The 24408-nt window shown below is 36.1% G+C and overlaps 1 protein-coding gene across 1 annotated transcript in view; it reads left to right on the forward strand.

The window, feature by feature from the left end:
• Window positions 1-17760: 17760 nt before the first annotated feature.
• Window positions 17761-24408, forward strand: part of LOC145689012 (G-protein coupled receptor 54-like) — a 386032-nt gene continuing 379384 nt past the window's right edge. The window contains exon 1 of the mRNA XM_081763151.1: window positions 17761-18798. Within this exon, the coding sequence (XP_081619277.1) occupies window positions 18478-18798 (321 nt within the window). The 5' untranslated portion in view covers window positions 17761-18477. The remainder of the gene's footprint in view (window positions 18799-24408) is intronic.

The raw sequence follows: 24408 nt of genomic DNA on the forward strand, positions 1-24408 counted from the left end.
ACAAGAAAATGACTAAGTGACGTAGAATTGTAAATGAATGAAGACTTTTTTGTATTCCGCCACTCAGGAATTTAGTTCGTTTGTTAATGAGTCATCCTATTCCAATCTCCAGAATAACAAGTCACCCTCTCGCGCCCCCTTTACTTTTCGGTCCTGCCAGATATGACCTAATCGTTACCAACGCAAAAACTGAAATACCCTAAGGCTACAAACAGAAGATTTTCAAAATAGATCATAAGAGAAAAACTTGCTTCCCAGAATTAAACAGTTCATACAATACAATCTAAAATTGAATAAGTATTTCTTAAAATGATCTCTGGTTTGTAAAATTAATATGATTAATTCCTTTAAGTTCAGCTTCTGAACCAAGTATTAGTGGAATACAATTCGATCCAAGAAAAAGTCATCATTTCATAAATTACATTTTAGATACGACGTAAAAATCAAATAAAGATATATCTCTCTATATGAAAGACAAAGTCCTATCTGAGTCGAGGCTTCAAGTTTCGCCTATTCAAGATTCGCCTAATACCTGCAAGCTATACAAATGTCAATCAAAGTGATGATAGAGATTCAATTTTCTTATTAGGCGAAAGTTGATTTTTTTTTTTTTAATTGGTCTAGCTCGCATACGTTGGTAGCCTTGTACTTCATTAATAGTTAACATTTCCTCTTGAAACTATTTTCGCGGGCGCAAGAGTCTGAGGGCGAAACACCCAGCTAGTCGAAGTATTACAAGGATCATGTAGTGCTACTTACAAAATTACAATGTTAGTACATACGTCCGATACTCCACACGATAACTTTTGAACGAATGCGAATTTTTAAATTCTGTTTCTGCCATAGATAGATAGAGTGATTATCTCGAGGGTGTTCGTTGATGGAGGTGATTTGCCTACCGGAAGTAGTAGAAATGAGTCATTTTCGGTTTCCACATTTATCATTGTAGAGGAAAAACGGAAATAGACAGAGATAAACTCCGGAATTGAAAGAACCATACAAACTTCCATATTCAATATTAAATGATAAAATATTATGTAATCCTCTTTACGGACTTTGAGTTTATTATAATAATACATTCATATCTAGGGATCCCGAAAGTTAGAAACATGAAACTTGATGTTTGAACTGAAAATCGGTATGCTTGCAGGTGTATGAGATGTGAGGCCGTAGGCCGAGAAAACACCGCGGTTTCTGGGCGAAGTCCCCAGACAACCGAAGGCTAGTTATTAAATACATGTTTTATCGTATTATGATTATACATACAGTATCAGAAGTTTCAGTTTTCCTTACAGGAAGGTAAGGTGTAATAAATATAAAACCGGAAATTTAAATTGTCACACTCGGCACTTTATGTATGAATAAAAGAAATTTTCAATATAATAAATATGACCTTTTTGCTCTTGAAATACGTGTTCCCTTATTTTTAATTAAAAATCTATGTACTGAATTCCACATCTCCAATTTAAGCGAATCTTCACATTCGACAGTCTCTGAAGAAAGGAAGAGAAGTTTGAATATTATAGACATGGCTCCGTTAGAAGCAGCATTTTTGAAAGCGCTGAAATACGTATTCCCTTATTTTAAAGAAGAGTTTATATACTGAGTTTCATCTCTCTAATGTCATGAATGTGTGAGAACTTAATTCTTAAAAAAGAATAAAAACTTTAAAAACCTCTTTATTTCCCTTGGAATACATGCTCCAAAAAATTCTTTCTTATCTCTTGCCTTCGTAATAAAAGGGATAGGCCGCAGGCCGGGAGTGCACAAATAAAGGCCTCTGTGCGATCATGACATAAATAAGAAACCTCGAGTACACAAAATACGATGCAATGATACTTCATTGCGTCAAACAGTTTTTGGCAATAGTGATTTTTTTTTTAATCACCATCCTCCACCCTCGAAACAAATATTGCATTATCACTGGGCACAAGATTAGTTAATTTATTTCGCGCTGGAGAAGGAAACAGAATTTCGAGATAGGTCAACATATTATGTGTCACCTCTTTATACTTTCATATTGTCAGCATATTCTTAAAAAAAAGTAAACTGCTGTTCTCTATTAAATAAGATAATCATTTTCAAAGTAAACAGTAAGAATAATTGTGGATAAATGAAATTCAACAATCTTATTTTAAATGGTCTAAAACTGGTACACAAACAAACCTAAATCTTCCCCTTGACGAAAGTTACAGATTTAGCGGCACTTATACTGTGGTGCTAGCCGGTGATGTTCACTTTTTTTCTTTTTTATAGGTGTGAACTAAAAATGGGTAAATGTCAATTAAAGACAGATCGTGGATATAAAATTTGCTATATAATAATATTACGTATATGTTACAGTTCTTGCTATTTACCTTTTCATACAAAATATCTTTCCGTATTTTACTCAAATCAATATGTGGCAATTAATCGTGTTATAATAAACGTCTATTATATTTCTTGATATTTGCCTCTGTATGTAACAGGAACAATCTCTTATATAGCCCTAATTCGTAAAAACAAATCCAAACATGACAACGCAATATCGAATATTATGTGCTCGCGATACCATAAGCACTTTATTTCATTTCTTTGTGCGCTAGTGGAGTACACCCGAAGAATATTCTGTCCAAATTTCACGTTTATTTTTACCTAAAGAAGTATGATCTAGGCGATGGTGAGCGAATCACTTCCATTCTTTTATATAATAGTACTATATAGATTATGGTATTAGTGTTACCCAACATAATGTCGAGGGAGAATTTCGAGATGACACCGAACTCTTCCAAAAGTCGTTTTTAAAGACAACACTTTCAAGCCTCTTTTTCAAGACGAAACAGCCGTAAATCTCGTCTCTTTGCTAACACTATTCTTAATCGTTGTTATACTCTACGCATGAAACATTTTGTTTTAAACAATGGAACATTTAATATAATTTTCTTCAATATAGCTCATTTGAATTATACTGTACATAACCTGAGAAATTAATGTGATTTATTGAAGAATTCGTACATACTATGTATCGTCTGTAATTAATTATTCTATTTTTCTTAAGTGTTTTAAGCAATGAAAGAAATCCAGTTTGTACGTTGAATTGCTCAGGTACAGTGTTTTGCCTTCGTAATATGGAAAATATGATATCTAACTTGTGGCAACCCTGCATATATTTTATCATATATGAAAATCTCAACCCCCGTTCTGGCCATTAGCCAAGATTTTCGCACCTGTGATGGATTTCCAGTTCATGATCAATAGCCAGATAAGATACTTGAGGAAATGTCCCACATTTTAATGGTTGGGCAAAACACACTTGAGCATCTGACCTGATACCATAACAACTATGACAAACGAGAGGGGAGAGTCGCGTAGCCCGTCACGTGAGAAAATCAAGTATGACTAATTGATCAGATGGTACGATGTCAAGGAAGAAGCAAATCTTCTGATGGAAACGACGATAAGAGATGTGTAGCCCTGAAATGGAGATTTCTCCACCATGACTAATCTATACAGCCGCAAGTAGACGGGAATCATGTGTGTTCTCCGTCGGCACGTGTAGGATACAGATAATCATGGCTATGTACTTTGATAAACATTGTCTACTTATGTACGGACATGAGATAGCCCATTCTTTGTACGATCTAGATTTTTCTTTATTTCTTTCTGGAAATAAATGTACAAGTAAAATAATTCAGTTCTTAGGAACACTTTTTTTTAAAACGGAATACACGTACAAGGATGAGATACGTATGCAACATCTACACTCACCTGGTTCCAAGGCAGTGAGACTTTTCCGCTGGTCTAATGGTTAGCACGTTGGTGCTTGTGGTTGCAGGTTCGATTCCCAGTACAGGAATACAAGAAAAGTAATGTGAAATTATTTATTTTTATTAATTATCCGTCTCCTTCAGTCTAAAAGACATGATCGTCTGATGTTAAACTAAAGAAAATCATTTCATTTTTGATTTTTCAAACGCAGTACAAAAAATCTTCACCACAACACAAATTGCAGCTCTCCTGCCGTGACAGGATAGCCGCTCGTAAACTGAACCTACGGATTTTCCTTCTAAATGCGTTTGAATTTTCTCTCCACACACAGTGGGGATTCATTTTCTTAAGTTCCGAAGATGTCTTTTAGTGAAAAATAATTCCTTGTGTAGTTTCTGGAAATTTCACACTATTTCTAAATGTTTTTTGAAAAAATAAACAAAAAATAAATTATTTTACTTCTGTAACGTTATGACGTTACAGGATTATTGTTCGTATTCCTTAAGGGAATTTGTTATTTGATCTTATTATTTTTAATTTATGTAGCTTTAATTTATCATATTTATGTTTGAAATGAACTATTGAGTCAATTTGTTGTTAAAACTGTTAATACCAGATTTGCCTCCATAAGACTTATCTGTACGTAAGTTCCTATATTGGCGTTCAGAGAAGAATTCCGGAAGCAGAATTCTTCGTTATTATTTTTTCTTAAAAAAGATATTTCGTCACAAGTTTTTCTCTTAAAATATAAACAGATTTTAAAATATCTGTAATTACATACTATATTTACAGATACAGTGGAAAATAGAAAATAACGTTGTAATTTCTCATAAGTAATGTTTAAAATTGTGTTATTAGGGATATAGTATACAACAGTTCCTCATCAATTCCCGAGGACTCACGAAGTTCAGTCTTTTACGGATTATTCATTGATGATCTAGAAACTTGAAAGTCGGGTAACAAAGCGACTTTCATTTACTTATCGACTGATACGAAAATAAAAAGAACGAACCTGTATTCACCTTTGTCGTTCTTCTTACGTGTTGTTTCTCTTCACGACTGCTGATGTTCAAATGTCTGAGGTGTACGGAGTAGTACCAGGTCAAGCGTGATTGCTTAGGGGTGTTTGCAGACAGAAACGAAGGTTTGGGGGTCATTCCGTACAGGTTTTTGTGAAGACCTGTACGTACCCGTTACTTTATGTGCGCCTCTGTAGTGCCCTTGTACTTTACATTTCATTATGTGTGTGGGGGGGGGGGGGACTTGAACGCATATTGCATGCCTCGTGCTCGTGGATACTTCTTACTGTTGCATTACGTACAGACGTCATGGTATTTCATGTAGAAGTTGTAATAGCACACATAAGAAACGCAGATCACGGTGTACTCATACTGCATATTCCAGTGTGAGTACAACATGATCCGGGTTTCTTCTGTGTTCTAATACCACTTGTACATGACATACCACCATTTCTGTACGTGGTGCAAGTGTAAGAACTATCCTCGAGTACGGAACACGATGAGGAACTGTTGTATACTATTACCGTTATTAGTTGTGGAAATGTATAGCAAAATGTAGGAATAAGTAAAAGTCATACTGTCTTCGAATTGCGTCAAAGTGTAAAACGCCTATCAATCTTGTCGCTGCTGCCGTTTTGCGTCCCTTGGGGTTTTGGTAGTGTACGAATTGATTCCCGCACTCGACAAGCTTGTCTAAGGATAACATCCGAGTTGATTCCCAACACTACGAACCCTCACTGTCCGTGTTGATTCCCGGGCTGCTTTCACACAGTTCCTGAAAGTATCGCTACTCACTTGCGAGAAACCAGTTCATTGTGTGCCAGCGATGGAGTTTGAAGTGATGCCAAGTGAAAAGGGCAAGCAACTGTTGGTGATAGATGGTTACAAATTTTGTTTCCATAAGTGTCTCGTCGGTGGGGTTGAGAGATATAAATGTACGAGAAGAACATGTAAGTGTTTTATAATCCTAAACTCTTTAAATTGTTTTGTTCGCTCACAATTAGATCATAATCATGAAAAAGATAACTCTGGTACATTAAACCGGCAAAGACTTATGTTGTAAGTCAAAAGGAAAATTTGTGTGAGTGTCCGTCGAAACTTATACGCATCGAGTTAGCTAATAGTGATATCGACACACTCACAACATGTGATTTAGTTCGAACTAGGAAAAATATTAATGCTGCTCGCTCACGCAAGCTTCCGAAGTTGCCTAATAACTTAAAAGAACTGCTCGAAGCCCTAGAGAAAAGTATTTTCAACACAAAAAGGGGCGAAAACTTTTTGTTTGTGAACGACTCAGAAAAGAATATTGTTGATTTCTCATGTGAAACTAATTTGGATTTCCTTAAGAATTCGAAAACTTGATATGTAGATAGGACTTGCAAGAGCTGCCCTAAGCTGTTCCACCAAATATTTATAATTCACGGTGTAAATTTAAAAAAAAAACTATTGTTTTTTTTCTCCCAAACAAAACCTCTGAGACATACGTAAATTATGGGAGTAACAACAACAAAAAAATTGTAAAAATGTGTAATGCATGTGAAATAATGTTTCTTAATAGGTGTTTAGTGTTTAGTGAATGAGTGAATTCAGTGATTGAAAATATTTTAGTGGTGTACTTAGTGATGCAAATGAAGTTGACATATTTACTCCAGCGTCCTCCAAGAAGCAGAAATGGTGAGTCAAAAGTAATTTTCTTCTTTTTCTGTAGTTTGTTCACTGTATAAAATTTCTCAAATTTATATTGCAACTTGCGTCTGGAAAGTGAGTTATTCAAAAGTTGAAAGTTGGAATTATTTAGAATAGTTTGCTTAACTATAACTTCACAAGTAACCAATATGTGATTGGCACACGTGAATCAGTACGGTATGCGAAATCGGAATCACGCGGTATGGGAATCAACTCGTATGCTAAGGGTAAATACGCACTCACCGGATGGGAATCAACTCGTACGCTAGGGGTAAATCCACTGTCAGCTAATGGGAATTAACTCGTCCGTTTCGGAATCAATTCGGTATCAGCCAATCTTGTTTACATCTGTTCCCTTTATATACATTAATCATATTATTCGCCAGATAATTGCATATATTTCAAGTTTGTCAGTTAAGTTGTATATATACGTACCGCAGCTATCATGCCGTCATATATGTAGTTGTATGTGATGTGTAGCATGGAAATTTTGCTCACATTGTTTTGAAATTATACTGACGAGGAACTGCCGCAGGAACACATATGTTACATTCTGAAGTTACGCTTGATGGTTCTAGGAAGGAATGTTAAATTTTGTACTGGCTTAATAACGTTATTACAAAACAGTATAAAGGTCAGATAACAATATAAGAGATGAAACTCAATCCAAGTTGTACCATTTTATTTGTATCCTGATAGGTTACACTTTTAAAACAGGAGTATTTTGAAGCGGTTACCTTCCACGAGCTGGCAATCTTCGTTGACTAGATTCTTAAAATACGTGTCCAGCTTGCGTCAAGAATGAAAGTTCAGAACAAAAGAATTTCCTACAGAAGAGAAGATTACATTTTAAGCCAGGGCCGTAACTTGTGGGGGTAGGGGGCAACTACCCTCCCAGGGAAGCTTCCCGCCGTATCTCTCTCATGTATTTTTTACCCCTCACGAAAATTCACGATTTCTCTTACAAATTTCAACGTAGAGACTTCAAATTTTTAGAGAAGGAACTTCATAACCTATTGAAGACAAAATCCGTGCCGATTTTCTATTTAGAATTTTTTTCATTGTTGAAATGGATATCCAAACTTTTAACAATATAACTGTTTCAACAATAAAGAAAATTCTAAATAAAAAATCGGCACAGATTGTTGTCTTCGTTATGTTATGAAGTTCCTTCTCTAAAAATTTGAAGTCTCTATGTTGCAATTTGTAAGAGAAATTGTAAATTTTCGTGAAAGGTAAAAAATACATGAGAGAAATAAGAAGATTGTAGTGACATCTATTGGCAAAACTTGTCCCTTTACACCAACCTTAAAAAGAACAAGCTATCAAGAAGAAGAAGAAGAAGAAATTACATAAAGAAATAATTTAAATATTTTGTATTATATTGATATTTTTCTTGCTGTCATTGCTATGACGATTTGTTTATCTGTTTAATGTCGTTGCTATGGTAACTGAAAAAAAGGATGGAGAACCATCTTGTGTACTCTGAATGTATAATATTTTAATGTGGCAAACGAGATATAAGTTGAAATATAATAATATATATTTGAAATGCATAACTGTGTTGAGTTATTCTAGATAATCTCGTGTATTGCCTAAACATTTAGAATCAGAGAATATGTAACGTAGCTGACGAAAGAATTAACGTTACAACATCTATATATTAGAGTTCCTTCGCATAACCCCAGGGACTATCTATCTATTTTATGTAATAATAAATTTATTGGTACTCCACTATTTATTAATGTAGAGAATATAAACAAAAAATCTCTGCGAATCGATTTATTTAATGTAAATTTTACCCTATTAAAAACAATATTTAGAATTATTATCGAGTAAGTATATAAATTCGCCGTTGTTCTCTCTTCTATATTGTCTATGAAATTCCAATTGTCTTTTGTTTGATGTACGTTTATTTTTATCTAATCATGTTCTTTGTTATATATATTCTTATGTAATTTTGTTTAATTTTATTAGTGTTCATTATTGAGCTGAGCGAAGCGAAGCTCTTATACTCGGGTTAGCCGTTTGGTTGTCCGCGAACTCCTCCTAGACCGTTTGGCCGATCTCAACCAAACTTAGCACGCTGATAGAGTATGTCGTGCTGAGTGACAACATAGGTCGAAATCAAAACTCCGATGTACCATCGAGGAATAATGACCGAAAAACGCTTCCTCCTAGACTGTTTGGCCGATCTCAACCAAACTTAGCACGCTGATAGAGTATGTCGTGCTGAGTGACAACATAGGTCGAAATCAAAAATCCGATGTACCATCGAGGAATAATGACCGAAAAACGCTTCCTCCTAGACCGTTTGGCCGATCTCAAGAAAACTTAGCACGCTGATAGAGTATGTCGTGTTGAGTGACAACATAGGTCGAAATCAAAAATCCGATGTACCATCGAGGAATAATCACCGAAAAACGCTTGCATAAACTTAACATGGGGAAAAAAGTTTTCACGCGATTTTTTTGTCAACAATTAAAAATGGCATTTATTATTGCATAATGGCCAGGAATGATTACGTAGTTTAAGCTCGCTCAGCTCATTTCATTGCAATCGGGTACATCCATTGCATTCCTAGTATTTTACCATTTTTCAATTTAACCCTTTGATTCCCAAGAATAAAAATATTTGTCCAATAATGTATTTTTTTGTGTTTTTCTAATTAGTATGATACTTAAAGACTACTCCAATAAAAAATATATTTTTTGTAATTTTTCATAAGTAGGTATGGTACGTGGTTTCATCTTGAAACCACTGGGACTCAAAAGTAGTAATGATTTTGAGGAAGAAATTAGGTTTGTTGAGAGGATGGTTATTTTTTTCAGAGAGACATTATTGTTTTTTGTTTGTTTTTTTTTCATTAAAGTACTTTCTTTTAATGATTTGCGAGGTTTATTGTTGTGGTACTGCACTCATTTTATACATCAATTTGCTCCAGAAAGATCAAAGACCTGACCTAAACCTAGTCATAGTAGTTTATTGATTGCTGAATATAGAGAATACATTTGTTACATGTATGGCAACATGTTTATTTAAAAAGAGAAAAATGCTATATATTTTAAAACTTGTATGGTTAAAAAGAAATACAATCTAGTTCCTAAAAAAACATAATAAACACTAAGCCTTTTGCTACATAATTTTGACAGGCCTACTTATGAAAGGCAAGTTGCTGTCCTAGTAAAAGTCCTTCCTTCGTATGATATTTAAAAAAAAAACATTTTCGAGTCGTCTGTGTAGAAAGCAACTTAACATATTTCACAAGAGAAAACAGACATAAATTTTAAAACTTCGATTTGTGAGAAGAAATACAACATACTTCCTAAGAAATGAAAATAAACACTGCACCTTTTGTTAGAATGTCAGGCAAGTTGCTGTCTCTGTGAAAGTCATTCTTTTTATATGATATTTTGAAAAACAATTTTTTGAGACATTCAAGCACAAAGCAACTTCAAATGTATCACATTCCCATTTTGACCGACGAGGTTTAGCTGCTGTGCTGCACAAAGCACATCTACGGGATGTACATCTTCTTGGCATGTGTTCAGCCTTGTCAAATCTCTTTTCGAGGGGAACCTGTGGCTTGAAGAAACTTTGAGTTCTCGCATAGGTTCTCCCTCCTTTCGGCGTTGACTTAGAAGACCCAATGAGACCAGCAATCACAGCTAGACGGAACTGTTTCAGTGACAGTGACTTACTGCCATCACTTCTCTCCTGAAATATTATGAACCCATTTAGAACAGCTACATCCAACAAATGCCACATTATTCGATGCCACCACTTCTTGCTTTCTCTGTCAATCTTGTACAAAGATTTTAACATATATGCCTTATCAACATGCCCCATATTCTCGTTATAATCTTTCACCAATTTCGGGCACGAAATTCCTGTGAGCGACCCATCTTTGTTTCTTCTCTGTACCGTTGTGACATCATCAATATCATGAAAATTAGACAGAAACGCAATCTCCTTCTTGTCCTTCCAAACTAAAGCCACGATTCCTTCTTTAGAGCATCGAAACTGAAACTGTTCTCTGAAGCTGAAACTGAAACTGGTCATTAACAAAATCCTTCGGGAAGCCTGCACGTCCTTGACGAACTGTCCCACATGCATAAACTTTATGTTCCAGTAAGTGCCTCATAAGAGGCAAATAAGAGAAATAATTATCGAAGTATACTTGGTGATATTTTCCTTGGATAATATCAGTCATGTCTTTTACTACACGTGCAGCTAAATTCTTTTCAGTCACATCACTAACCTTTCCAGCATAGATTTGGAAATGTGAGACATACCCACTTTGATTCGCACGGACCCAAACCTTGTAACCATGTTTGATGGGTTTTTGGGGCATATATTGCTTCAAAGACGGTCTTCCTTTGAATTTTATCATAGACACATCGATAGATTGTTTGCAAGAAGGCTTGTACGACTGCTGGAACGTATCTGACAAACAGTTCAGTAGCGGACGTACTTTGTACAATTTGTCGTAATTATCTTCACCCTTTTTGGGTTGTGTCTCATTGTCATTCAAGTGAATGTTGCGAAGTAACCATTCAAATCTGTTCCTTGACATCACCGACGAAATATATGAGTCCCTCAGTGCTGGATCCGATGACCAATAGTCTCTGTAACTGGGCAGTCTTTTTATCCCCATCAACAAATTTATAGCTAAGAACTGTTTAATTTCTTCTACATTGGTATGTTGAAAATGTGTGGAACCACCAATTCTTTGCATCATATATAAATTTGTCTGAAATACTATGTGCTTCAGTAGTTCTAATGGGAATAGCTGTAGAAATATTTCTACTGGATTTTCTACATTATCTGGTATATTAAGCCCTACATTACTAGAAAAAAACACATTTCCTTTGAATATTGGATATTGTTCCCAGATAATTGAGTCACAATCATCCTTTCTCACTGTTATGTCTTCCATTACTTCATATTCTTCATCATTGTTTTCTTCAGTCACATTGTCATCACCCGCAATCATGGGCTGGGATACAGCTTGCTGCATACACTCATTTTCGTCACCTCTTTTACTTTCGCTGTCGTTCCCAGAAACACAGGAGTCAGTATCACTCGGTATATCCTCTAAAATATTATATAGCAGGTCCGGGGTTAGTTCCTGTGAACCAAACTTCTGTTTCGAAAACATCGTAATTCCGGGAAACTAAGTTCCTCATATATGTAAAGCTACCTGCTGCTACTAGGACCACCAGCTGTTATGTCCTAGTGGTTTCACTTTCAAACCACACACATATTCATTCATTGCACTCTCGAATATTATTTTTATTTTGCAAGCTATCTTTCAATATATTCTGTGATAAACAAGTTCAAAATACTAGTCAATAATCGGCAATCACATTGAAAAGAACAGCCGTGCCAACAATGATCCGCCACCAATTGTCGCAGCACGCCAAAACTGCGACGAATTCAAGGCACAACTCAGTTATATTTGCTTTGCTTTGTCCTCTGCTAGCGTATCTACGGGTTAATTCCATTTCTGGACAAGAGATGATAGTAGTTATCAGACCTGCGCAATAGTTACACTTTAGTCCCAGAGACAAGAAGTCACGGGGCAGTGATGCATGTGGTTTCATGGCGTCACCAGTAGGATACAAAGGGTTAATAGATATGTGAATGGAAGTACTGTTAAAATTTTACTTTGTAATCAAAGCTTTCATTAAGTTCATGTGTGATATATAATTTGTATCTGACAGAAATATTTTGATGCACTATTTCTTTTTAATTTGTTTATTTTGTTTTATTTTGTATTTACTTTGATGTAATCCTCCATTCTACAGGGTGTTTCAAACCAATACCGACAACGTTTGGGAGGTGATTTCTGACACCAAGATAAGACAAAAAGTATATACCAACCTGGGTGCACAAATGCTTCCTTTCGGAGTTATAGGCTGGTGAAAACATGAAAAAATGTATTTTAAAGATTCACAGCTCAAAAACTATGGGATCTACCGCAGTCGGATCAAGACTTCATTTAGAAATTAGCATGTGTCCTACCCAAATATCTGAGTTCCAGAATGCTGTGGTACTTCCGCAACAATTTTTGTAGAGGTTGTTGTAGAGAACTTCAAATTATATCCCCGTAGCCAAACTCATTCTATAAAAATTGTTGCGTCAGTACCTTAGGATTCTGAAACATGTATTTTCGGAGAGTGTACGTATTAGTTCCTAAGTGAAGTCTTGACCCGCCTACGGTATTTCCCATAGTTTTGGAGCTATGGACATTTAAAGTTCATTTTTCATGTTTTCGACAGCCTATAACTCCGAAAGGAAGCATTTGTGCACCGAGGTTGGTCTATACTTTTTGTCTTATCTTGGTGTCAGGAATCACCTTCCAAACGTTCTCGATGTTGTTTTGAAAAACACCCTGTATATTATTTGTATATTTGTGACCATTTATGACTTAGGCTGTGGTCACTGCTATGAATAAATTCAAATTCAAATTCAAAATTATTATTATTATACGTAGAATGCGCATAACCAGCTAACCTAGCCCTTCCTACCAGCTGTTAAATGCGATTGGTTTTAAGTTGACGGCTAACTGTATTAGTATATTAATTATTATTTTAGTAATTATCAACTACACCATATTAAGAAGCAATTTCATCCAGCTTTTATTACATTAGTTAGAAGTGTTCATAGTATAAAGAAATTTGGTTCACTGATCTATTCTGTCCAGATGAATCGTTCAAAGTACCATTCACCGTTTGATCACAAACTTTACTCTTTTTTCCGTGGCTCATCACTCTTAGCATCATGTCAATCAAAGTTAATCGCTACTACACGGACTAAAATGGATTTTGTCGCGATGTGGACTGATCTCGCGAATCGCCGTCGCAGAATCTCGCGAAACATGTCCGGAAAACGCTATATTTATAGCCATCATAATTATTTCCCCCTAAATTAAATTTTCACATAGGAATATAACGTCGTTCATGGGTAGAAACAGTCGCTTTTATCCGAAAGGGAGGATTTATGCAACGAGTTTGCATTAACCGTGTCTCTTGAGATTGGTCACGTATATAAAAATATAAATTTTATTGCTACAAACTAAGGCAAGAAAGCTCATGTAATGCATTAGTTCTTGCATAGAGCTTTCTTCAGTTTACTTTGTTTGTAGCTTGTGTTGAATACGAGACAAGACGAGGGAGACCCGGGTTCGATTCCCGGCGGGAGTTCAGGTGCTTCGGAGTCCACGTTAATCAGTAGGTCCACGTCTCATATAACCTCGCTAAACGGGACGTTAAATTCAAAATCAACTCAACTCAACGAGACAAGACGATACGATTTCCTCGTTTGATCTTGTAATTGTAGAAGTGTCGTTTCGTCTTGTAAAGGTTGAAGAAATCTCATTTCCTCTTGTAAATGTTGAAGAAGTCACGTTTCATCTCGATTTTTGAATAATTCTTCCTCGTCTCCTTTCGATCCACGAAAACATTTTCTAGTCTATCTCGAAACTTTGCTAATCTCGATTTCTACACTTATGGACAGTCACTGACAAAAGTTCTTTCTGTTTGGTAAAACTTATTTTGGGAATAACAATGGTATGGCTGGAACGTACAGAAAATTGCATCTTTTTTTTTTTTAATGTACTGAAAACTGTACTCAAATTATCCTTCCATTTTGAAGTTATTTACGAAACTAAATTAATCAAAGGGAAATAACTTTTGTGACTGACTGTACAAAATTTCTTCCTAATTCCGTCTAGAAGTTACCAGAATTGTTTTGCGTCACGAGAGGTACACAAAGAGTGTGATATAAAAACATTAAAACCATATTTATTATTGGAGTGTATTGCGTAATGACTTGTGTATGTCTAAGGGGGTACGGTGGCTCAGTGCTAGAGCGCTTACTTCTGGTGTGTGGGATCCCTGATGAAATCCCCGCCAAATAAATTTGTGGTGGACAACACCGTGTCGGTGAGTTTTGTCGTTGTGCTCCCGTTTCCTTCCACATTCTTATTTCCACTACTTCTTCATTATCATTCTTATCAGTCTTATTCTTATCCATTACCATTCTTATCAATGTTATTCTTACCCATTATCATTCTTATTAGTCTTATTCTTATCCATTTTCATTCTTATCAGTCTTATTCTTATCCATTTTCATTCTTATCAGTCTTATACTTACCCATTATCATTCTTATCAGTCTTATACTTACCCATTATCATTCTTATCAGTCTTATTCTTACCCATTATCATTCTTATCAGTCTTATGCTTACCCATTATCATTCTTATTCTTATCCATTATCATTCTTATCAGTATTATACTTGCCCATTATCATTCTTGTCAGTCTTATTCTTATCCATTATCATTCTTATCAGTCTTATTCTTATCCATTATCATTCTTATCAGTCTTATTCTTATCCATTATCATTCTTATTAGTCTTATTCTTATCCATTATCATTCTTATCAGTCTTATTCTTATCCATTATCATTCTTATCAGTCTTATTCTTATCCATTATCATTCTTATCAGTGTTATTCTTATCCATTATCATTCTGATCAGTCTTATTCTTATCCATTATCTTTCTTATCAATGTTATTCTTACCCATTATCATTCTTATCAGTCTTATTCTTTTCCATTATCATTCTTATCAGTTTTATTCTTATCCATTACCATTCTTATCAGTCTTATTCTTATTCATTATCATTCTCATCAGTCTAGTTTTTATCCATTATCATTCTTAGTCTTATTCTTATACATTATCATTCTTATCAGTCTTATTCTTAACCATTATCATTCTTATCAGTCTAATTCTTATCCATTATCATTCTTGTCAGTGTAATCATCCGTCTCCCTTAGCCTAAAGGGCATAATCATGGAGTGTTAAGCTGAAAATTTCTTTTGTATATATTTAAACGTTGATAAATACATTATGTTCGTACAATCACTTCTTACCTATTTGTAGTTTTTCTGCTATGAATCATGTAACGCTAAAATGGGGATTGAGATCTGAAACTTGGGTGAATTGGTATTGCCCGCAATACTGTTCAAATTTCTCGTCTCAGTTTGATTTTCGTTTCGAAAATGACGAGAGAATCGCCATATTTCTAGTCTCGTTCCGATTTTGAACATATATACGCTTCGATTGGACTCTCGTCTCGTTTTCACAACGAGAAATTTCTTGTCTTGTATGTAACGCTACCTAGAAGTATGCCAAGCCACCGGTATGAATTTGTATACGGAACTTTTTTTTTTAAGATAAGATTAGAAGCTATCTATTTCATGTGCAACGTGATTGATTTTGTCTTTGCGCAGACCAGTTCTTTTAGTGGGAGGGTGGGGAGGGGAAAGTTATGATGACATCCTTCATGACAGGAAAAGCCACGAAATGTATGAAAGGCGAATCGCCACCAGAGAGCTGTTGTAGTAATCAGTAGAATTTAAACCCGTAATCACGTACACAAAGAACTATCTCTTTTGCGAGATGCTTCGAGAAAATTCGTACTTACCTTAATATGAATTATGTTATCTTTTACATTGATCTGGACAAACAAATGTGGAATATTGAAGAGTTGTATACCCCTTTCGGGGTTCTTATTGTTTTTGTACTGCTTTTTATGGGTAAAATAACTTATTTATTCTTTGTTCTGTTGTGGGGTACGGTGGCTCAGTAGTAAAGAGCTTACTTCTTGTGCGTGGAGCCCCTGGTTCGATCCCCGCTTAAGAAGCTGGTGTTGGACAATATCGTGTCCATGAGTTTTCTCGGAATACTTCTGTTTCCTCCCACATTCTCACTCCTAGCCTAACTAAAGGGCATAATCGTAGAACGTGAAACTAAAAAATTCTATGTCAATTTCTATTTCTCTTATGAGTTCCTTCGTGGCTAAGCAGTTAACATACGCGCCTTTGGCATGGGCGACCCAGGTTCGATTCCTAGCAGGAGCTCATGTAGTTCAGATCCCACGTTAAGCTGTAGGTCCACGTCTCATATAGCTTAGCTGGTGAAAGGGACGCTAAACTCAAAGCAAATCAAAAATCTTTTTCTGTTATATCAAACTGATCTAAAAAAAAAAGCATTCAAAATGGAAAAGTTATTATTTACCACTTCTATATCAAGAAATGAATCAGAAAAAATGAAATCTTTCAGTCTAACGTCCCACGATTATGTCCTTTAGGCTAAAGGAGACGATGATTAAGGCAACTAAATGATGATAATAGAATTAGTGTAATGAAATGTAGGAGGAAACCAACGGACACGATGTTGTCCACCATAAACTTACTTGGCCGGGAGTCGAACCAGGGACCCAATCCTACGCACCAAAAGTAAGCGATCTTACCACTGAGCCACCGTGCATGAATCAGAAACGTCATTGATAAAAGAAACGGCGACCTATAAATAACATTTCATTCTTGCAACGACACTCATGTCTAAACTAAATAAAACATGATCTGCTCTGGGGAGGTCAGTTTATCGTTTATTAGTTGTATTGCAGTTCATTGGACCTGTCAGCATCGAGGCTATATGAAAAGTGGACCTATATTATAAGATGGATTAGGATTTAGATTTTTGGGCTTTCGGCGTCTATGGCCATGTAGCCCGTCACGTATTTGGGATGACGTCCCTCGGTGGGCACACTATCCGAGGAAAGGGAAGCGGGCTGGGACCTATAAGTTGGGCACGACCCCGGCATTTGCCTGTTGTAAATGAGGAAAACCCAGAAAAACCTCATTCAGGATGACTGGCCTGAAAGATCTTTTTATATGTTTTCGACCAAGTGCCCCTACCGGGAATCAAACCAATGACCGCTCGTACCGAAGACGAGAGCATTAGCGACTACGCTACACAGGACCACATTTTAAGATGAAATCCGATCCACCAGAATGCGTTCACATTCTTCAAAAATCTTCGAGCAGAAATCGAACCCGGGACCCTGTGCACCAAATGTTCGCACGCTAGCCACAAGATCAGCGAGGAGTTCTAGCTTATCGTTTATGCCACGTTGTCATGTGCTCTTGTAGTCTTGTTGCTTTAATGAGGATGAACTGCAGTAACCATTAGCAAGAGATCACCCTCCAACAAGACATAATATATGAGTTATAGGTATATATTCTCACGCTACTTTTGGTCAAAATATTCTGCACAACCTAGGATTAAAAATGAAAGGAACATGGTCATACAAATACCAATGAATGAAACACATACTCGATCTGCTAGTAGGTGAGACTTGTTGCATTTGAAGAAGAAGCAAGTAGTTGGCAACTATGGGAGACAGAGATTGTGAACACACGCAGGCGCTATGGAAGAAAACACGCGTCTCAGGCGCGAAAGCAATAAGCGAAAGCTTTCGTCAGTCGGGATTCTCCGAGTGGAGATTGTGGCCAGAATTGCTCGTATGTTGTTGTGCTTGAATGCAATAATAAATATTACGCGCGTTTTCCAGTGGATTTCGTAAATCTTCCCGCAGAACATCAAAAGAACATCGCTGAATCTTGTAGTGTGTTCTAGGAAACGTTGTTTCTTCTTGTAAACAAAATAGAAAAGAAGGAATCCTGTTCTAATAAACATGAAACCATCTTTTGTTTTTATAAATTTTGGGAAATGTTTAGGAAATAGTTTTGAATGTATTTTCGAGATTCAATTGTTTTTTTCTTTTATCTCGTCCCGTCCGTAAATTTGTTCTTTGAAAAAAAGTAAGTAGAACACATTTAATATAAAACATTCTTTTCATGTTATTTTATATTAGTAACACAATCTAACTTGGTTAGGACAAGAACGAAAAATATATTGCGTTATTTAAGAAGAAGGAATATAAGAAAAATAATATATACGTCTATTTTTTGAGCAAACCAGGTGAATGTTTGGCCAATGTTACCACAAAGTCATAGGGGGCGCACGTGTAAAGTTAATTTTGTGGAGCCGAGTCAAAATTAATACTTTTATCGCTGCTTTGCCAACAGGAAGCAGATCACTAAAGTTTAAAATAGTTTTTAAAGTTTTTTGTATAGTGTTAGTCTTTTAATCAAGTTTCTTTTAAAAAAAAATGGGAGACAGTTCGTTTGGAAACTCTGTTGTTAACCAAGTGACCGGGCAGAATGGTAATAACACCAGTGACAATATATCCGAATACGATGAATACATTTATGATTATGACGTTGAGGACTCTCAAAGTACTTTCTTTTGGGACGAACTGATTCCCACGTCGTTAGTGTATGGCTTAACACTGATCATAGGCATCGCTGGAAATTCATTGATCATTTTTACGATTGCACGGTATCGTCGTATGAAGAGCACTACGAATGTGTTTTTGGCCAGTCTTGCTTCTGCTGACCTTCTGCTGATCCTCATCTGCATTCCGGTCAAGGTAAGTCAAATGCATTCGCTCATCTTTATATTCAAGGCATCTTTATATTCTTTATATTTGCATTATTTTGTTCTAGGCATAACGTCATACAATTTTTGCACGAGTATTGTTCATTCCCGGACCAATATATTTAATACTCACCAACACACAATTTTGTACAGGTGCACACCCAGAACTTTTTGTTCGAAAAAAGTCCAAAATTTAGGAGCAATGTCGACTCCAGCTTTGATTTTTGTTTGGCATGGGCAGACATTTTTCGGAGAGCAGCTACATTTTTGCATGTAGTTTTATATTACTTGACCTATACTACAATACAACATATTTGAGGGGCAGTCGGGAGGTGTACAATGTCCCCGGGGGCGCTCGTCCCTTTGTCACCTTTGGCGTCGTCACTGGTTCGGGGAGGAATCCAATATTACGAAAAACTATGTCTTTGTAGTATTTAATTGGTGATATTCTACTCCCGAAGAAACGATTATTAATTTTCATGCATTTCTATCTATATTCTCAATAAAAATATAACTAATTTTGCTTTTATACGAAAAGAAAGAGTACATACCTTACTCTTCTTTATGTGGAGAGCGTACGCACCTTTGGCGTAAGAGACTCGAGTTCGATTCCCGGTGGGAGCTCATGTAGTTCGGATTTCACATTAAAACTGTAGTTCCTCGTCTCATTTAGCCTGGCTACTGAAAGAAACGCTAAGCTCAAATTTAGCTAATCAACTACAAACTTTAGGCTACAATATTCATTTCTGTACTAAAACAAGATCCGGGTTCGATTCCCGGCGGGAGCTCATTTGGTTCGGATTCCACGTTAATCAGTAGGTCCACGTCTCATATAGTGTCGCCACTGAACGGGACGTTAAACTCAAAAATCAACCCAACTCAATCTACTAAAACAAGTATAATTTTATTTTAAAAGTGTACAAACGTCTGTCGAATTTCTAAGTGTGGACAAACTGCGGACCGGGTGTGACTGTCCGTGGCTGAGACATAAGTATGAAATTTGTGGGACCGGACCCAGATAACCCCGTCCGTGGGCGCGTTTCTCTTTCTGATATGATTGACAAGCATCTTCCCGTCTTTCCGCTCGTCTTATGAAGTTTGGTATTGGGGCCACGGTGGGTCAGTGGTAAAGAGCTTACATCTGGAGCACTTGGTCCCTGGTTCGATCCCCGCTCAAGTAAGTTTATGGTGGACAACATCGTGTCCGTGGGTTTTCTCAGGGTACTGCCGTTTCCTCCCACTTGCGCATTACACTAATTCTTCCATCAATATTCACTTTCCTTAATCATCGCCTCCCTTAGGCTAATGAGCATAATGGTGGGACGTTAAACTCAAAGGTCTCGTTTTTCATTTCGTATTCAATGAAGTTTGCTTAAAAAAAAAAAAAAAGCTAACACGCGCTTTGGTTTCTGATGTGAGAGCGTTAGAATATAATATGTTGCGTTGGTTCAGACTCCACCTTAAGTTGCACGTCCACATCTCGTATAGCCTTGGTCTCAAGATGGATACTAAACTTCAACAGACAACAAGCACCATGTTTTCTGCCATGATTGCAAACTAAGTCTCTTTTGCACACTTCGTTCCTCCGCCAATCAAATCGTTTTAACCTAATAATTGTCTTGTATGGTATCGTCCACCCAGGGGCGTCATTTCAGACTTTGCTTGAGGGGGGCAAGAGCGCCACCGACATAAGATTTTCTCGTCTTGTGCTACTATATTAGTAGACAATCGATTAAAGTATATGTATTCCTCAAATTCTTGGTGGGGAGGCAATTGCCCCCTCCTGCCCCCCTAAATGACGCCCCTGCGTCCACCAATTACAACCTTATTTCACTTTTCCTCTTTCACTTTCTGTAACTTCTATCGTATTATTATTATTACCATCCCTCCTCGCTAATATAGTCGCTAGTAGAGTTGCGCACGACATAAAAGTTGCCGAAATCAGATGTCAGTGGGTCATGGGTCAACAGGACGTGACCCACCACCCAACGTGACACACTTGGACCCACTGACCCACCATGACCCACTCTACTTACTGTATTGTAGACAGTATCTTCTGAACATTAATTAATTTGTCTATCTTTTACTTTCAAGGTCTTCATTTTTCTTTCTTTTTCCTTTATTTCTATTTGCTTACTTGAGTATATAAAAGTGAAAAAAGAACTTGAGATACTTTTGGATATTGATATTTGTAATCGGAATAATAGCAATAGGAGTTACTATTTGGCTTTCGAGACATAGTCGAATTTTACAGTTTTTTTTCTTTACGTTGGCCTACTTTGATTGGCCTACCTTGATTTGAGACTTTCAAATTTAATCCTATTTTCCATTTAAAAGTATCTGCAATTCAATAAGAAAATAATTATATATGATAATTAAGTTGAAATTCGTCGTAATATAGCCCATGACAAAACACTTGACCATCCTGTATACGTGAAAGTCAGATTCGCCGGTATGGCAACAGAGGGGTGCTGGCGATTGACCGTAGAAATTCAAACTCCGATTAGTGATAATTTCAAAGCCTTGTTTTATTACAAGCCTTATTTTATTGCTACTCTTTAGTCAATGGAGAGGTGAACGTGGATCATTGGTCAGATTTGATGACGAAGGGGGTTCTGATGAGTGTTGGGTCAGAGTGGTTCGTGGTTCCAGTAGGTGGTGTTTCAGTGGGTCATGGGTCAAAGTTTAATTGATTGGTCGAGATATGAAGCTTTCTCGTATTGACTCGTAAACTTTGTAGAAACCTCGTCTTTTCCCGACTCTCGAAAACAGCTTTTGTAAATTGTAAATTTAAGTACAAAATGTATGCCTTGTTTTATAGACTATAGCCTATGTTATTTATTTCATCTAGAAGTTATCGGAATCCTTTTGTGTCTTGAAAGTGATATAAGAACGAAGGATGTGATATAACAACATTAAACCATATTTATCATTGAAGTATAATCTTAATTACTTGTGTATCGTTAAACGTTGATATATTCTTAATTACTTGTGTATCGTTAAACGTTGATATAGTATTCTTAATTACTTGTGTATCATTAAAAGTTGATAAATATCTTCATTATGTGCGTACAATTACTTTATTAATTTATAGTTTTTATAGTGTAAATCGTATAGCACTAAAATTTTGTTTGAGATCAAAAACTTGGCTGAACTAGTGTTGCCCTCAAGACTCTTACACTTACTTGTCTCGTCTCGAATTTAGAAAGAGATTTCTCATGAAATTTCTCGTCAGTGGAAAACACTAGTCGCTAGCGCGTATGCCTTTGGTGCATGAGATTTAGGGTTAGATTTCGATAGGAGAAAATAGAACGTAGAGCCTGGGTCTCGCGTGTCGAAGCCGCCTAGGCTAAACCTATAGCCATGAGGGAGCAATACGGATTTCAGATTCTGTTTTAAATTGTAGATTGACGTTCCATATAGCCTGAAAAGAAGCAATAACATTCGCTCCAGAGATGAGCGTTTCACAAATGTCGCACCGTACCCTGCTGTTCAGGCAATGAAAGCGTGGAGCGATACAGTATCTTCACACCATCCGTAGATTATATTGGTCTTCTCCAACTGTGGACTACTTTATTATTATTATTATTATTATTATTATTATTATTATTATTATTATTATTATTATTATTATTATTATTATATGTGTTACTACCTAGGTATGCAATTGATGTTCTACCACATACATCTGTAGAGAGACATGGTGGCTCAGTAGTAGAGCACTCAGAGCACTTACCTTTAGTGCGTGGGGTCTCTAGTTCGATGCCCAGCCATTAAGTTTGTTGTGGATAATATAGTGTCCGTGGATTTCCTCGAGGTACTTCCGTTTCCTTCCACATTCTCATTTCACCAATTTTTGCATCATCATTCAATTGCCTCAATCATCGTCATTTTAGCCTAAAAGGCATACGCGTGGGATGTAAAACTGAAAGATTTAATTTCAAGACATACGAAGGCCTATATAATATTCTACAAGTAATCAAAATTTAAAAAAAAAAAACCGTAAAACTACGAGATCTGTCTTACTAAAATACAACCAAATATTGCATCTATAAAATTACGATAGAATAACATTTTTTAAAAAAAAACTAATTAAATAGTGGATGTATTCAGTTTTGAATTCACCCTTATTTTATAGATCAGGAACATTGTCCCCCTTCAGGGTAATGTGAAAATCAAAATTTACCATTAACTTCATGATTTCTGCCCAAAACGCTAAATTTCACAAGGCATCTATAAGAGAATGATTATGAAATACTTGGTTGAATGACGGTAGTAGAAACAGACGAAAAATCACACAAACACACAAAAAAATACACAAATACCCAAACCTCAAAATATTTCAGTTGAACGTTTCATGAGGATCAGATCTTAAACTTAGCAAAATAGCTTTCGCTTGGGTTTCGTTACTATGTAAATAAGTGCGTCACAGTGTATCCAAAGAGAAAACTAAAGTTTGAATTTTTGCACGTCCTCTCACTCTATAATCCGCACTCAAAAGCTTGAATAAGATAAAGAAATTTGAAAGTCGAACATATTTATGTTTTCAGATTTGTCGAGTAAAAATTCATTTAGTTTCATTTCAACATTGTATTCCACGGACACATTAGTATTTTGCATCCTGAGTCTTACATATATTAATTCACTAATGTCAGCAACACTGTTAGTCACGAGTGCTTAAACTGACATATAACAATAGTGCTTACTTTTTCTTTTAATTATCAATTGAATTTAATATCGATCTACATGTTAACTTTATTAGCTAATGAACTATGTAAGCATTCACGGCACGCAAGACTCATGAGAAGTCAGTAGTAAAATGGAATCAGGACCGGATCCAGGATTTTCTGAGGGGGGCTGCACTAATAACTATCAGTACATTTGAATCAAATTTAATTTTTTTTTAAATGCCTTTAGGCATCTGTGATGTGTATGAGGAACTGATTTAAACTATTATGTTTAGCAAAACCGCTTTCTTTTAAGCCCGAAACGGAAACATGACATGAAATTTTAGGAAAGCATTGCTATTTCCACTGCCATTTTCTCACTTTAGATAGTGTATATTCAGAATGGAGGGGGTTGCACGTGCTACGGTGCACCCTTCCCCCTAAATACGGTCCTGAATGGAATCACATTATAGAACACCAAGGTCTTACTGGCAAGAAGGACGGTCGACTCTACATACTTTACTTCCTTACATCCATTGAATTCAAATTGATTTGCTGCTGCTCCACTTTGTGTCATCATTTTAATATTCACTGAAAAAAAAAAAAAAAAAGATTTCCGTAGAAAGTTCAAATCTGATTCTCTACAAATAAAAACATAATGTCTTGCTAACTAAATAATAGCAAGGGTCGAATCAATCCCATATGAGCTTCGAGGTATTAAATTGAAATATAAAAGATCATACCACCCGTAAAAAATTAAAATAAGTTCTACTGTATTAAACTCATACCCAAGTACACGTTCAGTTATTTATCCCTCTCCCTCTTATTTCTTTCTTTCTTGCTTGTTTGAGATGCACTGGTGAGTGCAGTTTTTAGTAAACTTTTTACAGTTTAGTTGAGCTGGCGTGCTCAGTGCTTATATACATTTTAACTTC

Source organism: Thermobia domestica, chromosome 7 (assembly GCF_964235325.1).
Source record: "Thermobia domestica chromosome 7, izTheDome1.hap1.1, whole genome shotgun sequence".
Lineage (NCBI taxonomy): Eukaryota > Metazoa > Arthropoda > Insecta > Zygentoma > Lepismatidae > Thermobia > Thermobia domestica.